Below are 19074 nucleotides of genomic sequence, written 5' to 3'. Positions count from 1 at the left end.
CGCCACGCGGCTTAAGTACTTTGACACATTTGTTGTCAATTAAGGGGGGCGGGACGCCCTATCAGCACGATGCTGTAACTTGCTCTGCAGCCAGGCACTCACCAGCGCCCTGAGGTGCTAATTATCCGGATGTGAAACCGTACTTGCCGTTACCTCCGGAGGAAGAGGAACGGAAGTAGTGAACACAAGCGGCCATGGCAGGGGACTCAAATCGAGTCAGGAGTCCTCCCCACACCGTGGCATGCTGCACTGTGGTCTCTTCGTGCGCAGCACACCTGAGCGCCACAAATATAATACTGTGTTGGCCAGCTGAGCCCAGAGACGGACAGACTCAGTGAGTCAGTGACCATGATGACGGTCCCTGGCTGGCGGCCGGCGAGTGACATTTTGGCGGCGGCGCGGCGACTACAGTGCCACAGGAGGACATTACAGACACAGTGTCGACTCGCTGGCCGCCGCCCAAGAAAAGGCATGGGGTTCACACGGGGGCGACGGCGGCGCTAACTAAAGTTTAACTGCGGCTGGCCCTGGGGATGAGGAGTGTGGAGCAGCCAGTATCTGTGGGTCGAACTCTTAACGACAAGACTAAGGCAGTCCAGTGCTGCAGCTGAGTTGTGCCGCGGCGGGGATCCCTGTGCGGCCTCCGGATAGACAGGGAAAAAAGTCTCTTCTAGTTCAAGTAAGTGTTTACAAGTATATCTGAGTCAATCGAAAAATAAATAATTTCACACAATACAGAATTTAATCTGCAGGGCTGCTCACTATCATCATCCTTCCCAGTGCGCCTCCTGGTTAAATCTGCAGTCACTCAGTCAGTCTGATCATTGTGAGTGATTATTACATTCAATGCAGGCAGGGCCGCAGCCAGGGCTTCTCTGTCTGAATCTCAGGTCTTCTGATAAGCAACAACTATGGCTTGCATATAATATTGAAAAAGCTTCAACTTAAAGCCCTGGTGACACCACAACAATGTTGCTGCTCCTGAGTTTAAAAAAGAGAAGGGAAATCCAGAGAGAAAATGACTCTCTCTAAAGGATTTCCCTTCCTACAACGCTCACCTGGCATGATGTCGTGCCGTAACTTCACTAGTGAGAAGTGAGCAGTGTGAGAAGCGCACATCCATGTGCCTGCTGTCATTGCAGTCTGGAAAAAAAATGGACCGCCTGTGCCAGGGCACAAAACAACCCGATAGAGACCAGTTTCGAGTCCCTCTTTTTAAAAAAAACTGCCGGTGAGACCCGGCCCACTTAAAGCCCTGGGGGGGGGGTCCTTTAAGTAGCAAGCCATAGAACCAGTGGTGTTGCTAAACCCTTGACCGCCTGTAAGGTAGTGGGGGTGCTGGCAGATTCTCGCCAGGGCCGGAGGATATGGGGTGGGGCATTTTTGGGGGGGTGATACTCTCACGTCTATAGTATCGCAAACTCGTGTGTCGCCCTTTCTGCAGAAACCCAGGGTTTTTAATCGTGTTCCTTTTGACAGATTTACAAAAAAAAAAAAATAGTCTCAAAGTTCAGGTGAAGAGTTTCTGTCAAAAACTCGGAAAATTGAGAATAATTCTGATCTTTAAACAGACGTGCCTCTATGACTATGAGCCGGTTCAGGATCTGGCTGCGGATTGGGAGGGTCTCCCTCGCCAGCCCTTGAAGGCCACAACGGCACCCCACCCCTGCTGTCCTCTCCACTGTGCCATAGGAATTTTGCGACGTACGGGCCCAAACCGATATGGGGAGTAGTTGTGGCATAGTGTCTGAGCTGCAGACTTTGGAACAGAGATGCAAGGTTCGAGCTCCAGGCTTGGCTCGACATCTTATGGTTCTCGGCAGATCCCCCCCCCCCCACCCCCCCTTGATAAAAGCGCTCGAATGGCCTTGTACCCGCCGAGTTCGTGCTTTATAATAAACCTGCAAACATAAAATGGAATTCCATGAAGGGAGCCCCGTTTGTCCTACTTTTTTTTTCTTGCTGATATATATAGCGCTAACACAACCCGAATGTATTGGAGCGCTTTACGTGAGAAAGACACACTCATTATTTGGTAGGCGCAGCTAGATTAAGTGATTTGCCCAGAATCACAGGATGTTGAGCCGACGCCGAGGCTCAAACCCGGTTTCCCAGCTCCAAGGTCGGTAGCTCTAGCCGTTAGGCTACATAAATTTTCTGTCTTGGTTGCTCAACATGCACAAAACAGGGTTTTTTTAAATTTGCGGCGAGGCCCGCTACATTACTTCGGAAAATGAGGCGGGTGTACACATCTCCTGGGTACCACTTGGATACCTTAAAAGGCAAAGCATAACATTGTTTTTATTTGTTTTCTAAAGCTTACCACTACCCAGGTGAGGTACGGTGCGTCAGGTACCAAAGCCACAGAGAGTGACCAATATACTAAAGTGACGAGATGGCAAAAAGTATAACGGGAGGCTTTTAATTCAGTCTATAAATTGTAGTTGTATCTATGTAGCGCTTATTGTAGTACAGACATTATTTGAGCCAAAATGATGTACTCGGGTTTCTAACACAATATTATCAGCCTTCCTTCCCTTGTTTTAGGTTTGTCTTTCCAGTTTATCACCTGTGCTCGTTTGCGCTCTGCACGCGCTCTTTTTTATAAGAAAAACCAGTTGAGCACGTGACCTACAGTACAGAGAATGTACATAACTCCCGTATCGGGTCATCAGGGGTGTGTTACTTTCCGAGGACCTGCTTTTCAGTCAGCTGGAACGAAGCACTAGTGAAAAACATACACATACATCGTGCCTATGTAGGCAACACTCCCCGCCCTTTGTAAGGTTAGCCGGGGCAGATAAAACTGACTCACCTCACTCAGGCCCTGCTGACAGTGACTGCTGTTGGTGGGGTCGGTCACGGTGGCAGACACAGGGGGGTCGGGCTAGACGGCGCAGGCGCTAGCCACTGCTAGTAGCCAGTAGTCTAGAATAAAATTAATTTATGGGCCTGGCCGCTGACCGGGACTCAGTCCGTGCACACCTCTGCAGACTCAGACTGCTCCTCTCGTCAGTCACACGCAGTTAATTGCCCAATGCGCATGCGGGCAGCGGGAAGGAGAATTACAGCAGCCGCACCCTAGAGGCGCGGCGCGCGCAGACGCGGCAGAGGAGGGGGCAGGCATAATTCTTTCTGCGCGCTGCGCACATGCACCGCCCCCTCCCTCCTCCTCCATTTGTTTATGTTCGGTAACGGTTACGGTTGCACAGTGCACACTGCACATTCAGCAGACAGCAGAGCACACCGGCGGTCAATCAGGGCCGGGGGCAAAATCGGCCCCCAGACACAAAACCGGCCCCCTTTTCAGAAACCGGCCCCCAAAACCCTCCAGCCGACCGGGGGATTGCCCGGTGCCCTGACTCACCAGTCCGGGCCTGACCAAGACCAGTACAGGTTTATAATGTTCATTTTGGTGCAGGTAGTGTTTTTATTTTATTATAAATGCAGGGCTCCGGGTACGAGAGAGCGCCAAGGAAAGTTCTGGCCTGGATAAGATCCTCACACATGGAAAGGGCAGCTTTGGCAGCCCTGATATTTTGTTATGCCAGAGAGAGGGACTCCGGGAGGCTGCGTCCTAAGAGCCAGCAGATGGGTACCCTCGGGCTGCCACCCCCATCTGCCAGGTGGTAGGAGAGGGCACGTGACCTGTTCACCCGTCGCCGTCTCTATGGCCTGCTGCCACCGCCGGTGCACGTGGCCAACAGCGATGTTTTCGCTCGCGCAGCCAAAACAGAAACGCGTGACGTCATCACCGTGCGACGACAGAGAAGTCATCCAGCAGTCGATAATGAGTTTGAGGAACACGTGTTAACCTCTTGGTAAGCGCGAGGGTGAGGAAAATGAATAGACTTCAACGAAAGTGTCTGACAGTCTGCTGGCGCAGAGAAACTAAACAGACTGTCAGCGGCTTCTGTGCACGTCTGCGCGTGGCGGATACGCTTTCCAGGAAGGAACCTGCCAACTGCGCGTGCACAAAGGGCAGCGCCGGCGCCCATGCCCTACTTGTGACTGGCTTGCAAGGCACTGCACCCTGTGGGGTGCACCAGTTGACCTGATTGGGTGCCAGCTGCATCTGGAATCATCTAAAAGACAGCCTGTTGTGCATGCATTTTATATTTTTACAGATGCTTTCTCCTCTTGCTACACAGACTCGATCCTTATCTCGGCAGCTCATTTTATGGTTCCCTTTTTAGCTCTCGGATACAAACAGCTTTAGGTGTCTGTTGGTAAGAGTAAGACCTATTATTTTCAATGCATACACAATTATTCCATAATTTGCTTCCTTCCCTGTCTGAGTTCGTCCCGAATAGGAGCACTTCAGGATGGAACTCTTTTCTTATTTTCCAAAGGAGTACATGTATTTCCTTACTTTACCCTTCTACTTGCTTCTTTCTTTGCCCCCACATGCCTTCTTTTTCCTCTGCTCCCTCCACTTTCCAATGTCCCGGCCCTACTCCCCATAACTCTCCCCGTTGCGTTTTAAGACTTTGTTTTTTTAGGAGGGCCTGCACCTACAAGTTGCTACCAGGCGGTTAGCTTCCTTTATGTGTGCTCATGCGTGTTGTGTTTTCTTTCACCTTTCTATTATTAGGGCCTCACTATTTTAGAACGGTAAATTAAAAACGGCTGCCATGTTTCAAGACACCCGGACACGTGTTTCACGATATATGCGTGCACATACGTAATGGTGTATGCACATGCATTTGCTGGAATTTCGGAATTCATTTTCTTTAATGGAAAACCCATTGCTAAATTGCCAACCAGCCGTGCTCGAGATGCATGCACGTACATGCACTAACAACAACAAAATAGCTAGACAGTGTAGACCTGCGGCTTGTTGGCTTTGCCAATGCTTCTTAAGTCAGGTGTTTATGCAACGTCAGGTAGGTACAGTACACGTTCACCAATTAAAAATGCCCTTGAGCTACAGCGATTGGATCAGGTTTGCTGGGCTTAGAAGTTGCAGATTAAAGTATTATTCGGTTTAATGAGCTGTGAAAACCTCAGATCACCCCTCCCCCTCTGTTGTGTGGCCAGGAGGCCTGACTGGGGGTGTGTGTGAAGTGGAGGACGACGGGCAGGGCAGTCCTTCCTTCCGAATGACTCAGAATGAATGCAAAATCCACTCATTTTTGTGAGTTTTTTGATGAAGAAAATGACTAATATTTTGAGGCTTACATTCCAAAAATACTGTATCTCTAGGCCATGGGTATTAAGAAAAAAAAATAACTAACTTCGCCGGGGGTAAAATTTGTCATTTCATAAAAGTGCAAAACGATAAAGTTGTGAATTTCTTTCAGTTGCGCCAACATAGTTATAAGTTTACACGCGCCTAAAATGTCGACAGAAAGTCAAGCAGCCCTTTGAGGATTACTCTGTGGCAGGGCCGTGCTCTTGCACCACTCCTTGTGAATTCACAAAACTTCACACAAAGCCAGACGCACGTTCAGTGCTGTGTGTTCACAAACCCGGAGTACAGCAGGAGTACTCCGGGTTTCCACTTCCTTGGATAGACAGGTACCAACAGGCACACCTGAGGCACGCCTACACAGGTTGAGAAAACACAGACACCGAGACAGGAGTGCCAACACAGTGAACTGTGTGCACACAAAGGCGGGAATGTAGATATGCACGCGCACTTAGGAGCCTATTTATGAGAGACTTGCATCACTTTTGCACCACGTAAAGTGGTACATGCATGACAGAGGGCTTTGTATCATATTTATGAAGCCATCCTGCGTGGCTTTGAGTGGGCTCATAAATCATATGGCAGCGCAGCGCAAACAGCTGTGTTGCTTTACGTTGCGCCAGAGAGGCGTTCCATGGGCACTGCAGTGGGTTTTCTCACGCAACACCCATGGAATTTGACCCGGACACAGGTTTACAAAATAATGTTAGCCTGGGGAAGTGCCAAACCTGTACACCTCACGGGATGAGGCGTAATGAGGAGAAATACTTTTATTTCTCCTCATTTTTCCTTGTTCTATGCGTGCTGTATTCGGCAGCGCACATAAAAGGAGAAAAACCCCTCTTAGGATTGTTTCTGTGCAGGAAAGTGCTCCTTCCTGCACAAAAACATTCCTGCATGCAACAGAGGCACCCTTGCACCATGGCACCCACATTAGTGCCTTGCTGCGCTGCCCTTCACCAAAATCCCATACATAAGGGCCTTAGAGTCTATTTAGACACACTGGTGTGTACATGTGCAGCCGTGCATACATGTGGTTGTACACACACACACACACACACACAAGAAGGACCCGGGAGTGCGCCTGTCCAAACACGATGCACGTTTCTAACAATAAGTGATGGCTTCCATAGCCCTTGGTCACTGCGCCTTAAGATTTCACTTTAGCTGGACGCATGATAAACCTATCAAGGATTCATCGTTCACACCCCCCGCCCCGCATAAGGAGAGCGGGGGCACCCTGCACCCAGTGGTATAACGGAACTGGAGGGGACCACCCTGCAAAGTACATGGAGGGTGCCCCCTATGCTCCGGGCCCAGCCAGGAGTTCCAAGGTCAGGGGCCCTTTGCGCACTGTGGACGCTGTTATTACACCACTGCACACTGCGCCGTAAGGGCTGCAAGGACCTACGCGACACCCCTGGCACACATGTATAGTCACCAAGTTCACATTACACCTCATGCACACCTGTAGTTGTGTCTGACCGTATACACAATATTATGCGCCTCGGCCTTTGCAGTGACTTGCAGCCCCTCCTGCTTTTCGTCCAGCCGCACACTGCATGCCGGGACCAGGACAGAGATAAAATGGCAGTCACTGAAGAAGGCCAGCTAATAGCTATTTTATGCATCTGTGCCCACCGAAACATGCACCACCCGTGAACAAGTTTACGTATATAGACATGCAATGATGCACACATGCCCTCTCTGCTAATTCAACAGCTTGCCAGGCACAGTCCACACCCATCGCCGAGCTGGCACACCCATGCACGAGGAGCATGTGTGGCAACGTGTGCACCGAGCACTATTAAGTAAACAGTTCATAGGTCGTTACTTTATCTCCTCCCGTGAAGGTGTGCGCACATTCCAGGTGTGCTACTGCCCCTGGTGCTTTGAACCCTCCCACTCTCTCCTGGGCTTAGTGGTGGTGGGGGTGGGGGGGCTGTGGGTGGGCAGAGCTCCCCTCCTGCATCACATGTCCCTGCCGTGCCAAACAACACATTCCCCAGGCCCAGTCTCCTGTGATAATGGGCTTTAGGGAACCGGCTGCAGATGACTTCACCGAGTCACAGCGAGGGAGCGCTGCGTGGGGGAGGAGAGGGGGGTTGCGGGGGCAGAGGGGGGGGGATGTCAGGGTAGAAACGGGAGAAGGAAAGTTACATCAAGAGGCCAGGTACAGACCACGCGGGTGGACGGAGTCCCCCCACTTATTTTACCCAGGGAACGCCGCCCCCCCTGCGAAACAGCTGGACTTCACTCTTTGGCCTCTCTGAGCCGAGGAGCTCGGCACCTTTCGTGGCATCACTTCCTGTCGTGACGTCACTTCCGGTGTCAGCGTTTCCCCCCCCAATTCTTTTTTTACGACTTGTGGCCTGCCCAGCAGTAAACTTATAGAAGGGGGCAAATTACAGGGCACTGAAAGAGGAAACACAAAAAATTGATAGAATGCTGAAATTTGTCAAACATTCACCCCTGGTCACAGTCTGAGCCTAAATCTATTGTTTTTTTGCTCCCCGTGCCATTTCAGTTTGGACAGCCATATGCAAATCAGTCTTGACCCTGCGCCCAATGGGAACAATCCAGCCCGGCGCGAAGTGTCAGGCCAGGTGCTCCCTGGACCACAGAACAAGCATTCTGGGACCTCACCAGCCACTTGAATCCGGTGGCATAACAAGCACAGGACCCATGTCTGGGCATACCCATCCCACTACTAAAGGGGAGAAAACTGCAACACCAAAAGATGATGGACAGAATGCTGCAAATTGGCAAACATTCACCCTCAGTCACAGATATGGGCCTAAATAACATTATTCCACATTCCCAAAGCAGCGGGTGAAACTAACAGTAAAAAGCCCCTTGGCTGACAGATGCATTACCCATTGCACAGAGCGAGAAACACAAAGGAAGGACTACTGGGTATCATTAGATGACACCTACACGGAGTTATGAAGGTGATAACACTACTTGAGCTTCCCATCCCCGGAAGCTGCACCTACACTGGGGGTAGAGCCCCCTCCCCTACACCAGCCCTTGCACAGTTTAGTCCTAGTGCCGAGAAGGCCGCAGAGCAATCCAACTACTGGCAGCGACTGTCCAGGCTCCACCTGTGGCCCCGGTAGGCGGTGACCGTGAATGTCATACCGAGATGACCAATGAGGAGCCAGCGCAGGCCAGATAAGCTCCGCCCAGCCGCACGTGGGTCTGGCGACAATTCACAGTTCACTTGTCAATGGGTGGCTGCGCCTTGAAACTCGTCTCTTTAGCCCTCCATCCGCTATAAAACCTTCACTGCGCGCGCGGTGGGCGCAAGCGACACCCTACACTAAGATACCTCCTGCCATCACTTACTGGAGGGACGCATGCGACACAGATCCGCGGCCCACTGTTTGCAACCCGAGCGGAGGGGTGCGCTTCACCCTGCCAGGGTCGATACATAGAGCAGACTCGAGCTATGTGATGGAAGGGTCCGTTAGCAGCACTTTAATGTATTGCTAGATTAAAAACACATTATGCACCAGGGGGCTGCCGCTGGTTATAAGAGAACTGTAAAACAACGTAAGTAACAGTATTATGGAGCGCCTAAACGTTTTGCGCGCTCCCTGTAGGCGCACAGTGGTAATATCAACACAGTGAGTCAGTGGTGCGCCCTCCCGCCCTGCCATCACCCCGTACCTTTCTTGCCCTCGGTGGCCCGCAGCACCGCCAGGTAGAGGTTGTCCTCCGAGGTGGTCCTCTCGCGGAAGGCGGGGGCGCCCACCGCCGTTGGCACCGCCGACGTGCTTCGGTACCGCTGCTGCGACATTATAGCGCCTTTCACTTCAGTTTCTGTCCTAGCGCTGAATACAGCGCCGTCTTCACTCTAAGCACGTGGGGGCTGTTCCAAGAGTAAGGCGCAGAGGAGGGAAGTCTTGCCAGGCGCAGAGGGCGGGTCCGCTAGGGTTGGCGTAGGATGGAGATGTTTTTAGCACCTTGCGCTGCGCGGATGGACCAGTTTGGGCACGCCGCCCAGGGTTCCTGTGGCTTGTAGTGCACAGGGCTGCTCCAGTGCCAGGGGGTGGGTAACGCTCCTCTTTGAATAGAGGGGCCACCAGTCACAGGGCACCCCTCGTTTGATGATGCGTCATGGACTTGGCCCAGTTTACTCTGATGGACAGAGGCGACAGTCACTGGTTTCGGAGCCTGGCTTCCTTTTGCTGGCGGTGGCTGGGTTGTGTCCGTTCTCTGGGTGGTGTAAGTTCTCCTTGTGGCAGTCAGTGGCACAGTGGCTTGTTATTAAGCGCTGGCGTCCTCTTCTGGACAGTGGCTTGGCGGAATTATTTTAGCTGTCCGTGGCAAAGAAGCTGTGTGTTGGAAGCTGGGTCTCAGGCTGTGGCACAGTGGCTGGGCGAAGGGCACTGGTTTCCTTAAGCTGCCAAGGTAATAGGTGGACGGGCACCAGGGGCTGTCAGTAGCACAGTGGCTGGGAGATGGGCGCAGGCTTACCCCGTCTGCCAGTGGCCGGCTGGCAGCGGTGTCTGCGCGTGGCACGGAGGCTGGCTGACAGGCAGCGGTGTCTGCGCGTGGCACGGAGGCTGGCTGACAGGCAGCGGTGTCTGCCAGTGGCACGGAGGCTGGGTGCCGAGCTCTGGGCCTGTAGCCGTGTGTGCAGCCTCACTTCCCCTCTGCACTCCCACTGTGGCGCCTCGCCCAGCCCCTGCAGGTGAGGCGGCTCCTGGCCTGCCCCCGTCGGCCTCTCCCTAGACCCCTCCTTCTGGCCAGGTGTGGAGGGCGCGGCCCCTGCCCTCTCCGATTCCGGCAGCAGCAGCACACGCGGCGCCCTCGCTCTCCTCCGAGCCGCTGTCTGTCCTCCTCCTCTGCCCCACAGACAGGAAGCCTCAGCAGCGCGCTGCGCCCCGCCGCCGACAAAGAAAGAACGCCGGTTTCCTAATGTCCTGAGAACTGGTGAAAACTCAAAAATACCGCAGTCCAGCCCCGAAAGGAAGTCCCTGGAGAGGTTAACCCCTCACTCGCCGGGCGGCACGCATGCATACCGAGAAGGAGCAGGCTCCTCCGGATGCCCACTTCCTGCACGGTCTTTACGCAGACTTTACGCACAGCCACACGTCTCCCGAGTTACGCGCGCTTTCGAATTTATACACGGATATTGGGACACGCCGCATGGCATCCCTCTGCGCCATACACAGCATAACTACATTCCAGATACCCCAGTAATCTTTATACTTTAAGGGTGCTAAAAGTTCTAGACCTTTACGCTTTTCAGATGGCTGAATGAATGAATGGATGGATGGATGAATGACGGTAGGGTGCACTCTAAAGTGCCTCCGTGCTCTGCGCCATACACACTGAAAACACAAGCACGCCCGTCCAGCCGACCCCATTCCCGCCCGTTCTTTGCAGACACACGTGGTCTCCAGCTCTGTGATATGTTTATGGACCACGAATAACTAGATTTGCGCAGCGCTCTCCGTTGAACTGCATCGCCTCAAGGTGCTTCCCAGGGCCGCGCCCTCAGAAGACGAGGACAGACAGGACATTATTCCCCAGTCCTCACGCTAAAGAAAGGCAGAGTCTGATGAGACCGCTAGGCGTCATTATACCACTAGAGGGCGACAAAAGCTGGAGCTGCGGTGTTTTCTCTTTCTTTCAAGGATGCCTGTTTTTACACTGAAGAGTCAAGTGCTCCCGCCATCCGGCATCAAACATGAAGCGTCAAGTGGGCCCCGCATGAACTTTTTGACCCGGTTCCCACAAAAGCGTCTGACAGGCCCAGACGTTACCCAGTAACTGATCCCTTTAAAATAACATGCACCCATACTTACTCTGCCCATTGCCTGCCTGTCCTGAAAAAGAGACCCTTGTAGTCTCAAGTCTTACTCTGGATGAATGGATGAATACATGAATGCATCTGTTACCTCAATTATACAGGCCTTCGGGCTGCATAATTCCTATTTACTCTCTGCCCACAACCATCATGCGGTCTCCACAGGTCCACTTGCTCTACAGATTTGCCCTCTGTTTGGGACTAACTAAACTAAAAGACCTGTGCAGCGCATTCTGCAAACAGAAGCGCCTACAGGAGTTTCCTGAGGAGGAAAACTACTCTGCTGTGCCCATACCAGCTAATCCACTCTGGGCGTTTCTGGCCTACCTGCTCTTACTCATAAACCCCCCTGCTTTGCTCCGACACCATGATGAGTTATACGGCATCTATAGGGCAGAGCTGTTCTGCATCATATATTCATTAAATGTAAAAATCCTTTCTAAACTGCCGCCTGCCTGCACTTCCCCCTCAGAGCCTTATGGTCCCCAGCTTTACTCTATACATACCTTTTATTTGACTTTTACAGCTCAACAGTGTCTATTTTGTCTTCCTTTGATTTGGGAGTGGCAGACACACTCGTTTCAGGCCCTTAGCGGCTAGAAATCAAACTCCCAGCGCTTATTTTTCTGCCACTAAGTTCTATGTGTAGCCTCAGACTCACAAATTAAACACGGTCAGGCCAGCCAAGCCATTCCACGTGTCCAAGTTGATAAAAGGAGTACCAATCTGCTACAATACAAACAATAACAACTATACGGACATATTTTTAGAACACTTCGAAGGTCGAAACCCATTGGCAGTTAGAAGGACGGCCGCCTTTTTCTGACTGCATGGACATGATTCGAGGGCCTCCCTGGCTGCCCGATTCCTATAGAACAAAATAAGAAACTTTGGAAGAACATGTCATTTAAAGGGCCAACCATTGCAGCACAGTGGAAGGAAAGCCAGTCATCAGTGCGTCCTTTGTGTTAGCTGACAGAGGGGGCAAATGGACAACTGAGGCAGAGCTCAGGTACCATTTTCACGAAAATGACTTGTGAGTATGCAGCATCTAATAATTACACACTCCATGAAGCCACATTCCAGCGCACATCATTGGCTCCCCACTTACGTCCAGGGAGCAGTGTTACCTGCGAAGAACGCAGCAGCCTCTCTCGTTCTCACATGACTGGAATGAAAAGCTGATAAGATGGCTCAGTGGGTTCAGAGCCTGCTGCAGATATCGGTGTTCAACATAAAGACGATTTTTGCCAGTCTCTAAGAAAGAGAACCTCAGAAGAACACCAGGCTTTGTGGTGGAAAACCTGGACCTTACACAATCCTATGCAGGCTGTACCTGGGGGCAATTAAAAGGTTTGTACTCCACCAAGAGAGCACTTTGGGTCTAAGAGAGAGCCCTGCAGACTCCGAAGCAGTTGGGTCAGAATCTTCACAGGGTCAAGCCAGTGTCTGCTTGAGGCGCAGAAAGTAGAGACACTGGGGGCCTCACATAACATCTTCAAAATTAGGTCTGTTGAAAGAGATTCCCATTTGGCCTTTGTAAGCAGGATGGGGGCTGCTGCCGAGGACAGAGTCTGGCTTAGCCTGCCCTAAACGCAGCGTCCACCTCACTCCATGTCCAGGACAATATGTTTCGGGGTGCAGACGTTCCTTTGATAGCATCAGGGCCACTTTTCCTTAGTTAGATATCAGCTTGATAAAGCGCTATCTGTTGCCTCTCAGTTACTTCAGAGCGCTAAACACTCTCTAGACCACTCTCTTTGAAGCCGCGTCAGGGGTCTTACTACTATGATATCCCAAATGACACCTTCTAGACTCCACCCTCCATTTTCCTGTTTATTTATTTATTTCAAAGGTTTTATATAGCGCTGCTGGACCCAAGAGTATCAGAGCGCTTTACATGGAGGTGAGAATCAACAAATGTTTGTGCGAGAAATAGAGAAACAAAAAGCAAAATATACGTAATGGAAGAAACAAAAAGCAAAATATACGTAATGGAAGAAACAAAAAGCAAAATATACGTAATGGAAGCAATATACATAATATAGCAAATTACATAATGAAAGTGAAATCTGTAGAGCTTGCGTTATTTACCCCAGTATTTGTTGAGAAGAAGTACTTTCAATCCAGCAAATGGACTCACATGTCCACTGCTCAAATTAACACATTTTCCCTATACTAAGCCACCACTAATCCTTTTTGGGTTCCGAAATAGTGTGCTACTTTCCAAAAAGGGCTTCGACGCCTCGTCAGGGTTAGTTGGGCTATATAAATACATATTACAGTTACATGCCAGATTGTCCTATATGGTTCATAAGCGCTTTGAACGCTGTGATTGGGTCAGACCTGAGGCCAGGGCCTTGTGCTCCCAGGGCCTGCCTCCACAGCAAAGCCTGGGAGGGGGGGGGGGGGGGAAGTTGCTCAACTATTTTTGCAGACTTAAAATGTCTAACCAGGGGTGCAGAGTGGAGCCAGCTTCTGCCAGTAAGTATCCAGAGTCTTTGAGACTGGCACAGCGGAGCTGGAACCTGAAGCCCGCCCCTCCTGGCAGCCAGCGTGGCGCATTTCAAGAGCAGGGTAGAAATATGGTCTCCCTTCCAGAGGTTCAGACAGGGTCCGGCTGCCAGGGCTCAAAATGGCCTGCCACTTAATACAATTGCGGCATTATTTCTGTCTTCATAAAATTAAAAGAAGAATGTCAGCTGATGTTCGAAGCGGGGCGGGGGCGGTGGGACTTCTCTCTTCACACTCTGTTCCCTTCACCACCCCTACAGGTCCAGAGGTCGTCTTAGAAATGTCCTGTTATGTTGTTCCCTTTAGTATAGCGTCGACACCCACTGTTAGGGCTTTGTAGCACATTCTTTATGTGAGAGACTTGCGCGTGGAGCTTGGAAGGCTGGGGGATCTTTTGTTTGATAGAGTTTTTGTACCCCAAGTATGAGCAGAACAGCTGGAAGAGGCATGCTGTGTCCACCAAAATGGCGGTCTGGCATGTAAGCAGTGATAGACAAGCAAGGACCATTAACCACAGGTGACACCATTAACCACAAGTAGCCATGTCAGAGTTCAGTGTACAGGTCTGACTCGCCTGGAATGTCACAGCCCAAGGGAGGACAGTCATTCACTCCAAACACACCTGTCCCCAGTGCTAGGTATGCGCGCCACGCCCAAGCTCAAGCTCAAGGACACGCCGGACACCTTTAACAAGGTGCCAAGGGCACTGAAGACAATGTGTGGGCATCGTGCCCAAATACCACCAACACCGCTTCCGCTTTTCAGGTAAGGGCGGGCGGGGCCAGTGACGTCAGCAGGACGTGACGGGACGGCTCAACACCTCGGCTTCCTGAGGTGATGAGCGCGAGGGGCCAGGCTCAGAAACAAAAAGTCTACTCAAGGTACAAAGCGGGCTCCGTCTCCCTCCCTCCCTCCCTCGACACACGCCCGCGCCTGCATACCGCAGACTTGCTTTGACAGACCTGACTAAATATCTGCTGGCTATGCATTCCTCAGGGGTGTATGTGCTCGTGAGTAACCATTAACTCGTCGGGTCCCAGCAGCTCGGCTCCATTCATCACCAGCTCACCTAAAGCACCCGTGTATCCACCCTGCACACCTCTCTCGCAGTAATGTCTTCAGATGCTTCGCTGCAGACAGGGTTCCGAACCTGGCCCCTTAGCACTAAGCTGTGTGCTCCTTGGCAAGCGAAGATCAAGTTACTAATCGGTAACAGGAGTTATTGAAGCTAGTCTTAACTTGCTGTACATTAATTATTTCGTCATTCAGTACATTATTTTTGTCAAACTTCAAAATACAGATATCAACGATGCAAGGTACCTAAAACAACTGAATTCTATGTAACAGGAGTTTGCAGCTCGTCTCTTGCACAGATTCGGATGTTAGTCTGCTATTCTAGTGCCCGAGCCTGGGATGATATATTATTTTTCTTGAACTTCAATATAAAAGCACCAGTCCTTTTCCACCTGCTTCCATGTACATATGCATTACAACAAAAAAGTACTAATTTTTGTCTCATCACACCAGCTCTTTCTATGCTGCTTCTACCCATCACTGACGCATCACACTAATCCATCCATCCATCCATACCTCCCTCCCTCCCACCCCAAATGTATAATCCTAGCCTTCTCACTTAGTTACACTGTCTCATTCTGGCTACAGGGCTTTTACTCCCTGTGTATCAGTACCTTCATCTGCCAGCATTACAAATGTTTGACTGCTTAAATGTTTATAAGAAGGGTGCAAGTAAAGTATTACAGAATATCTATTTATCTATCTATCTATCTATCTATCTATCTATCTATCTATCTATCTATCTATCTATCTATCTATCTATCTATCTACCTATCTATCTATCCACACATATACATTTCCCCTGGTTTCCCACACCTCTGCCCATACCTAACTTTTGAATGTTCTCTTTTAAATCCCTCTATTAAGGCCTCATTATCTTTCTGGCAGAATCAGCTCGCGTCTCTCGCCCCATCTCTGCCTGGCTCTGTGAATTCCTCCTGCCCTCCCTAGCCACTTAGAAGAGGCAGACAAGGGCAGAGAAAGTGCAGACAGTATTTTAAAATAGATTTCAGAGTCAGACTGTACCAAGGGCTCTGTTTAGCATACCTGCGCCCAGGAGCGCCCATCCCATCTGGGTGGTGGAGGGAGGTGGGCAGGTATAGGAGATGGAACATACCAGGATCTGACCTTGCTGCAGCCCATGATGTGGAAACAGGCGCTCTGTGCCAACCAGATGTTTCCAGGTGTTAATACATTACCCATGAGATGAGTGCATGATTTGTCATTTCCCTCACCTTTCCCAGGAATTGGTAGCACAATACCAGAGTGTGGGTGGAAGTGCAGGGTGTTTGGAGACCACAATCAGCCACTTGTGATACAAGGGTGATGCAAGCTAACACTACACTCAGGTAAGTAGCTGTGTTTTGATGGCCATTGTTGGCCAGTCCGTCAACTATCTTGATTACCCTGTCGAGTCAACATGTAGCATTTACACACTCAGCCATCAAGTGTATACATGCAACAGTACAATACATATTCGTCCTATTTAACTAACATAGCTCTAGTCCTGCTTAAATTATCTTATATTTGCTTGTCACTGCTGTCCATTATTCCTAATTTTTTTTCTCATTTCCTTTTAACCTACCTCGTATTTTGCTAGTCATTGTGGCTCAAACTATTGTATATTTGGCTCGCCAGGCAGACTACATGTTTCTGGCTATCCTGCTTTGTTAATAACTCCTGGCTAGTCCAGCTCACATTTTAACCTTTGCTGGCCAACCCTACCTCGTGTTTTCTCCGTTGATTCTTGGCAACCTCTTATTTTGTTAGGCATCATGTATCCCATATTTTGCTCATCAGTGCGGACCAATGTGCTTCGTATGTTGCTAGCCATTCCTGGCCTGTGCCTCATATTTTATCACTGGCTAAAGACATTATACTTTTAAAAGTCCGTGAGGGCAATCTACCTTCTATATTACCTGGTAATTTCTGGCTAACTTCCCAAGTATTTTGCTAGTCTCTGCTGGCCGATCTACTGTACCTCAATCGTGTTTTGCTAGCCTTGCTGCCCAATTTTCATATTTGCTAGCCACTGCTGACGTCCATATATTGCTAATTATGTATAGCTGTCCACGCTGTACCATATTGACACATTACACTTGCATTTTGCTCCACATAGCTGGGTGGCCACCGTTTAGAAGATGCCGGACTAGACTCGCTGTGTTCCCCTCGGACTCTCCAAGGTGGCGTCCATTTTGAAGTTAATCCTTAACCCGGGCAGTCGATACCCGTGCACCTGCCCTCCTTGCACCGCCACCGAGGCACTTACAGCCCATTGTTTTCGAGTTTTGAGCCCTCCACATAGCTCAAGGCAGGAAAGACGCTGACTGTGTTTACCTCACCCCTGGGACCGTGACCCCTGGATCCAGAGCACCATAAAAGCTTTAAGCTCAGGTATTTATGTTTGGGGCCCGGGCACTGAAGGTCAAGCCATTGTCATCTCGGTTATTTATTTGCAGGGGTGCTGGGAGGGGAGGGCGCGGGGGCTGAGACTCGGAGGGACCGGAAGTCCAAGAAGGCTGTAAAAACACTGCTGCTATTTTCGAAGGGAAGTTGGGCAGGCGCCTGAAGTGAACACACACCCAGAACGCGGAGGCCGGGTGGGGTGCAGCACAAGCCAGGCGTCAGTGCTCATGTATGTGAGGTTGGTGGGGTCATGTGGGTGCAGGCTCGGGTGGCACGGATGGAGTGTGAACTTGGGAAATCAGTCCAGTGGAGCAGGAACAATTTTCACAGAGGGGTGCACCATCAATGGTACATCTCTGAAGTCACAGTGATTGTGAAAAGCCTTAGTGCCACACAAAGCACAAGAGTAGCAATAAGCCACGCCCGGGCAACAGGAGAGTGGGTATGTAGCTGGTGGTGCACTTTGGAGCAAACTGACAAATATATGACTACATCATTCTGTGGCAGCACAGTCATTTACAGAGAACCCATTTTCCATGGCAATCGTCACAAAGCTGGCACTGACGTACTTTTACTGATAAAACTGCAGAGCACAAAAGTAATAATGTGTAGAAAACGTGTTTCTGCAAATACTCATCATTTACACATCTCCAACTGTCTTGACTTGCTCTGATCCTATTCAAATCTTTGTTCCCATCGCATTTTCCATTTACATAGAGAATGTCTTTCATTTATACTTTCGTAACTACTGATATATTTTGAAATATTTGTATGGTTCGTTGACAAGAATTTTAATGTTCTTGTGTATTGGAAAAAAACCTCACACCCCTACAGCTCTTTCATTCACATTCCTTGTACCCTAGCAAGATTTTTAGATAGCTAACGTTTAAAAACCTTTAACTCTGTAGCCGGCAAAAGAGAAGTAAACACCAATCTCCATGTTAAAAGAATAAGCATCAATTTGAGAGAAGACATGGCCTGACACCTGACCAGTCTTTAAACGCCCAGCGAATGTTGTACTATAAAACAAAATGTAAAGGCATCCGTATTGCTCATTCATCTTGTGAACTCCAGTATGGATATTTTAGGGGGCCGCAGCACCCTCTGTACTCCTATTTCCAGCACCTATGACTGAGGCCAGGGCCGGACTGGCCGTAGCAGGCACAGGGCATTTCCCGGGTGGGCTGCCAGGGTTGGGGCGTGGTTTTGGGCCCCTGGGGGCTGATTTTGTTACAGGGACATTTTTTCAGCTTAGCTGCAGTATCGGCCGCTGTAACAAAATTGTCCGAAACCATCCGTGGCAAACAGCTCAGCCGCACTCCCAACCACCGGAGGGGCCGGCCGAGCACTTTGCAAGGGCCGGTTTTGGTTCCCAGTCCGGCCCTGACTAAGGCATGGGGGATGCGGAAAAGAGATGGCCCCAAGGATGGGTGGTGGATGCAGAGCGGAACAATGCAGACCTGGGGACCGGTGATGGATGCTGCCGGCGCAATAGTAAACCTCCTGCTACTTGCTGGTGTTTTGTGTTTTTATCATCCGTCTTTCTGCAGAATTGGCAATGTTGCCTCCATTTGCCTGTGTAAACATTTGGTGAGCTCGATTCTCAGGTCGGTTCTCTTTTTCTCTTGGGAAAACAATGAATTTTTTTTGTTTTTCCAAATTGTGTGCCCGTCCCATACATGCCAATAGACCAGACTGAGGTAGGAGATACCAGATTTTTAAGCCAACATTTTTTTTATCTGTCTCCTGCCTGAAATTGCCTCTTTTTCAATAAAAGTAAATGGAGAAAACATATTTTCAGATTTTTGTTTTCAGATTCTCCAACTTTCCTGTTCTAAAATGTTGCCTTGCGTGCACCTCAGTACACAAAGTAGACTGCAACACTTGCTGCAGAAAAAAATGTGCACATCGGGCGCGCAGGGCACCGCTCCCTGGCTGCTTAGAATGTGTTGGGCAGGCTAAGGGAGAGGCACTTCCGGGAGTCACAAGGATGGGTGGGAACACAGGCACACCCTGGTGAGGCACCCTGAGGTGTCCTCTGAGAGGAAAGGAATCCTCAACTCCCCTG

At 50.2% G+C, this 19074-nt stretch overlaps 1 protein-coding gene across 14 annotated transcripts in view; it reads right to left on the bottom strand.

The window, feature by feature from the left end:
* The window catches only part of PLEC (plectin), a 1130647-nt gene that overhangs the window by 243441 nt on the left and 868132 nt on the right, over window positions 1-19074 (bottom strand). For 2 of the 14 annotated variants that reach the window (XM_078686566.1, XM_078686569.1), the window contains exon 1: window positions 8864-10105. The exons of the other annotated variants lie outside the window; for them this stretch is intronic. In XM_078686566.1, coding sequence (XP_078542692.1) covers window positions 8864-8993 — 130 coding nt within the window. In that variant the 5' untranslated portion in view covers window positions 8994-10105. Of the gene's footprint in view, window positions 1-8863; window positions 10106-19074 lie in introns of those variants that run through there. 14 annotated transcript variants of the gene reach the window in all.

This window comes from Lissotriton helveticus, chromosome 4_1 (genome assembly GCF_964261635.1).
Source record: "Lissotriton helveticus chromosome 4_1, aLisHel1.1, whole genome shotgun sequence".
NCBI classification, from domain to species: Eukaryota; Metazoa; Chordata; class Amphibia; order Caudata; family Salamandridae; genus Lissotriton; species Lissotriton helveticus.
This window is presented reverse-complemented; position numbering and strand designations above follow the sequence as displayed.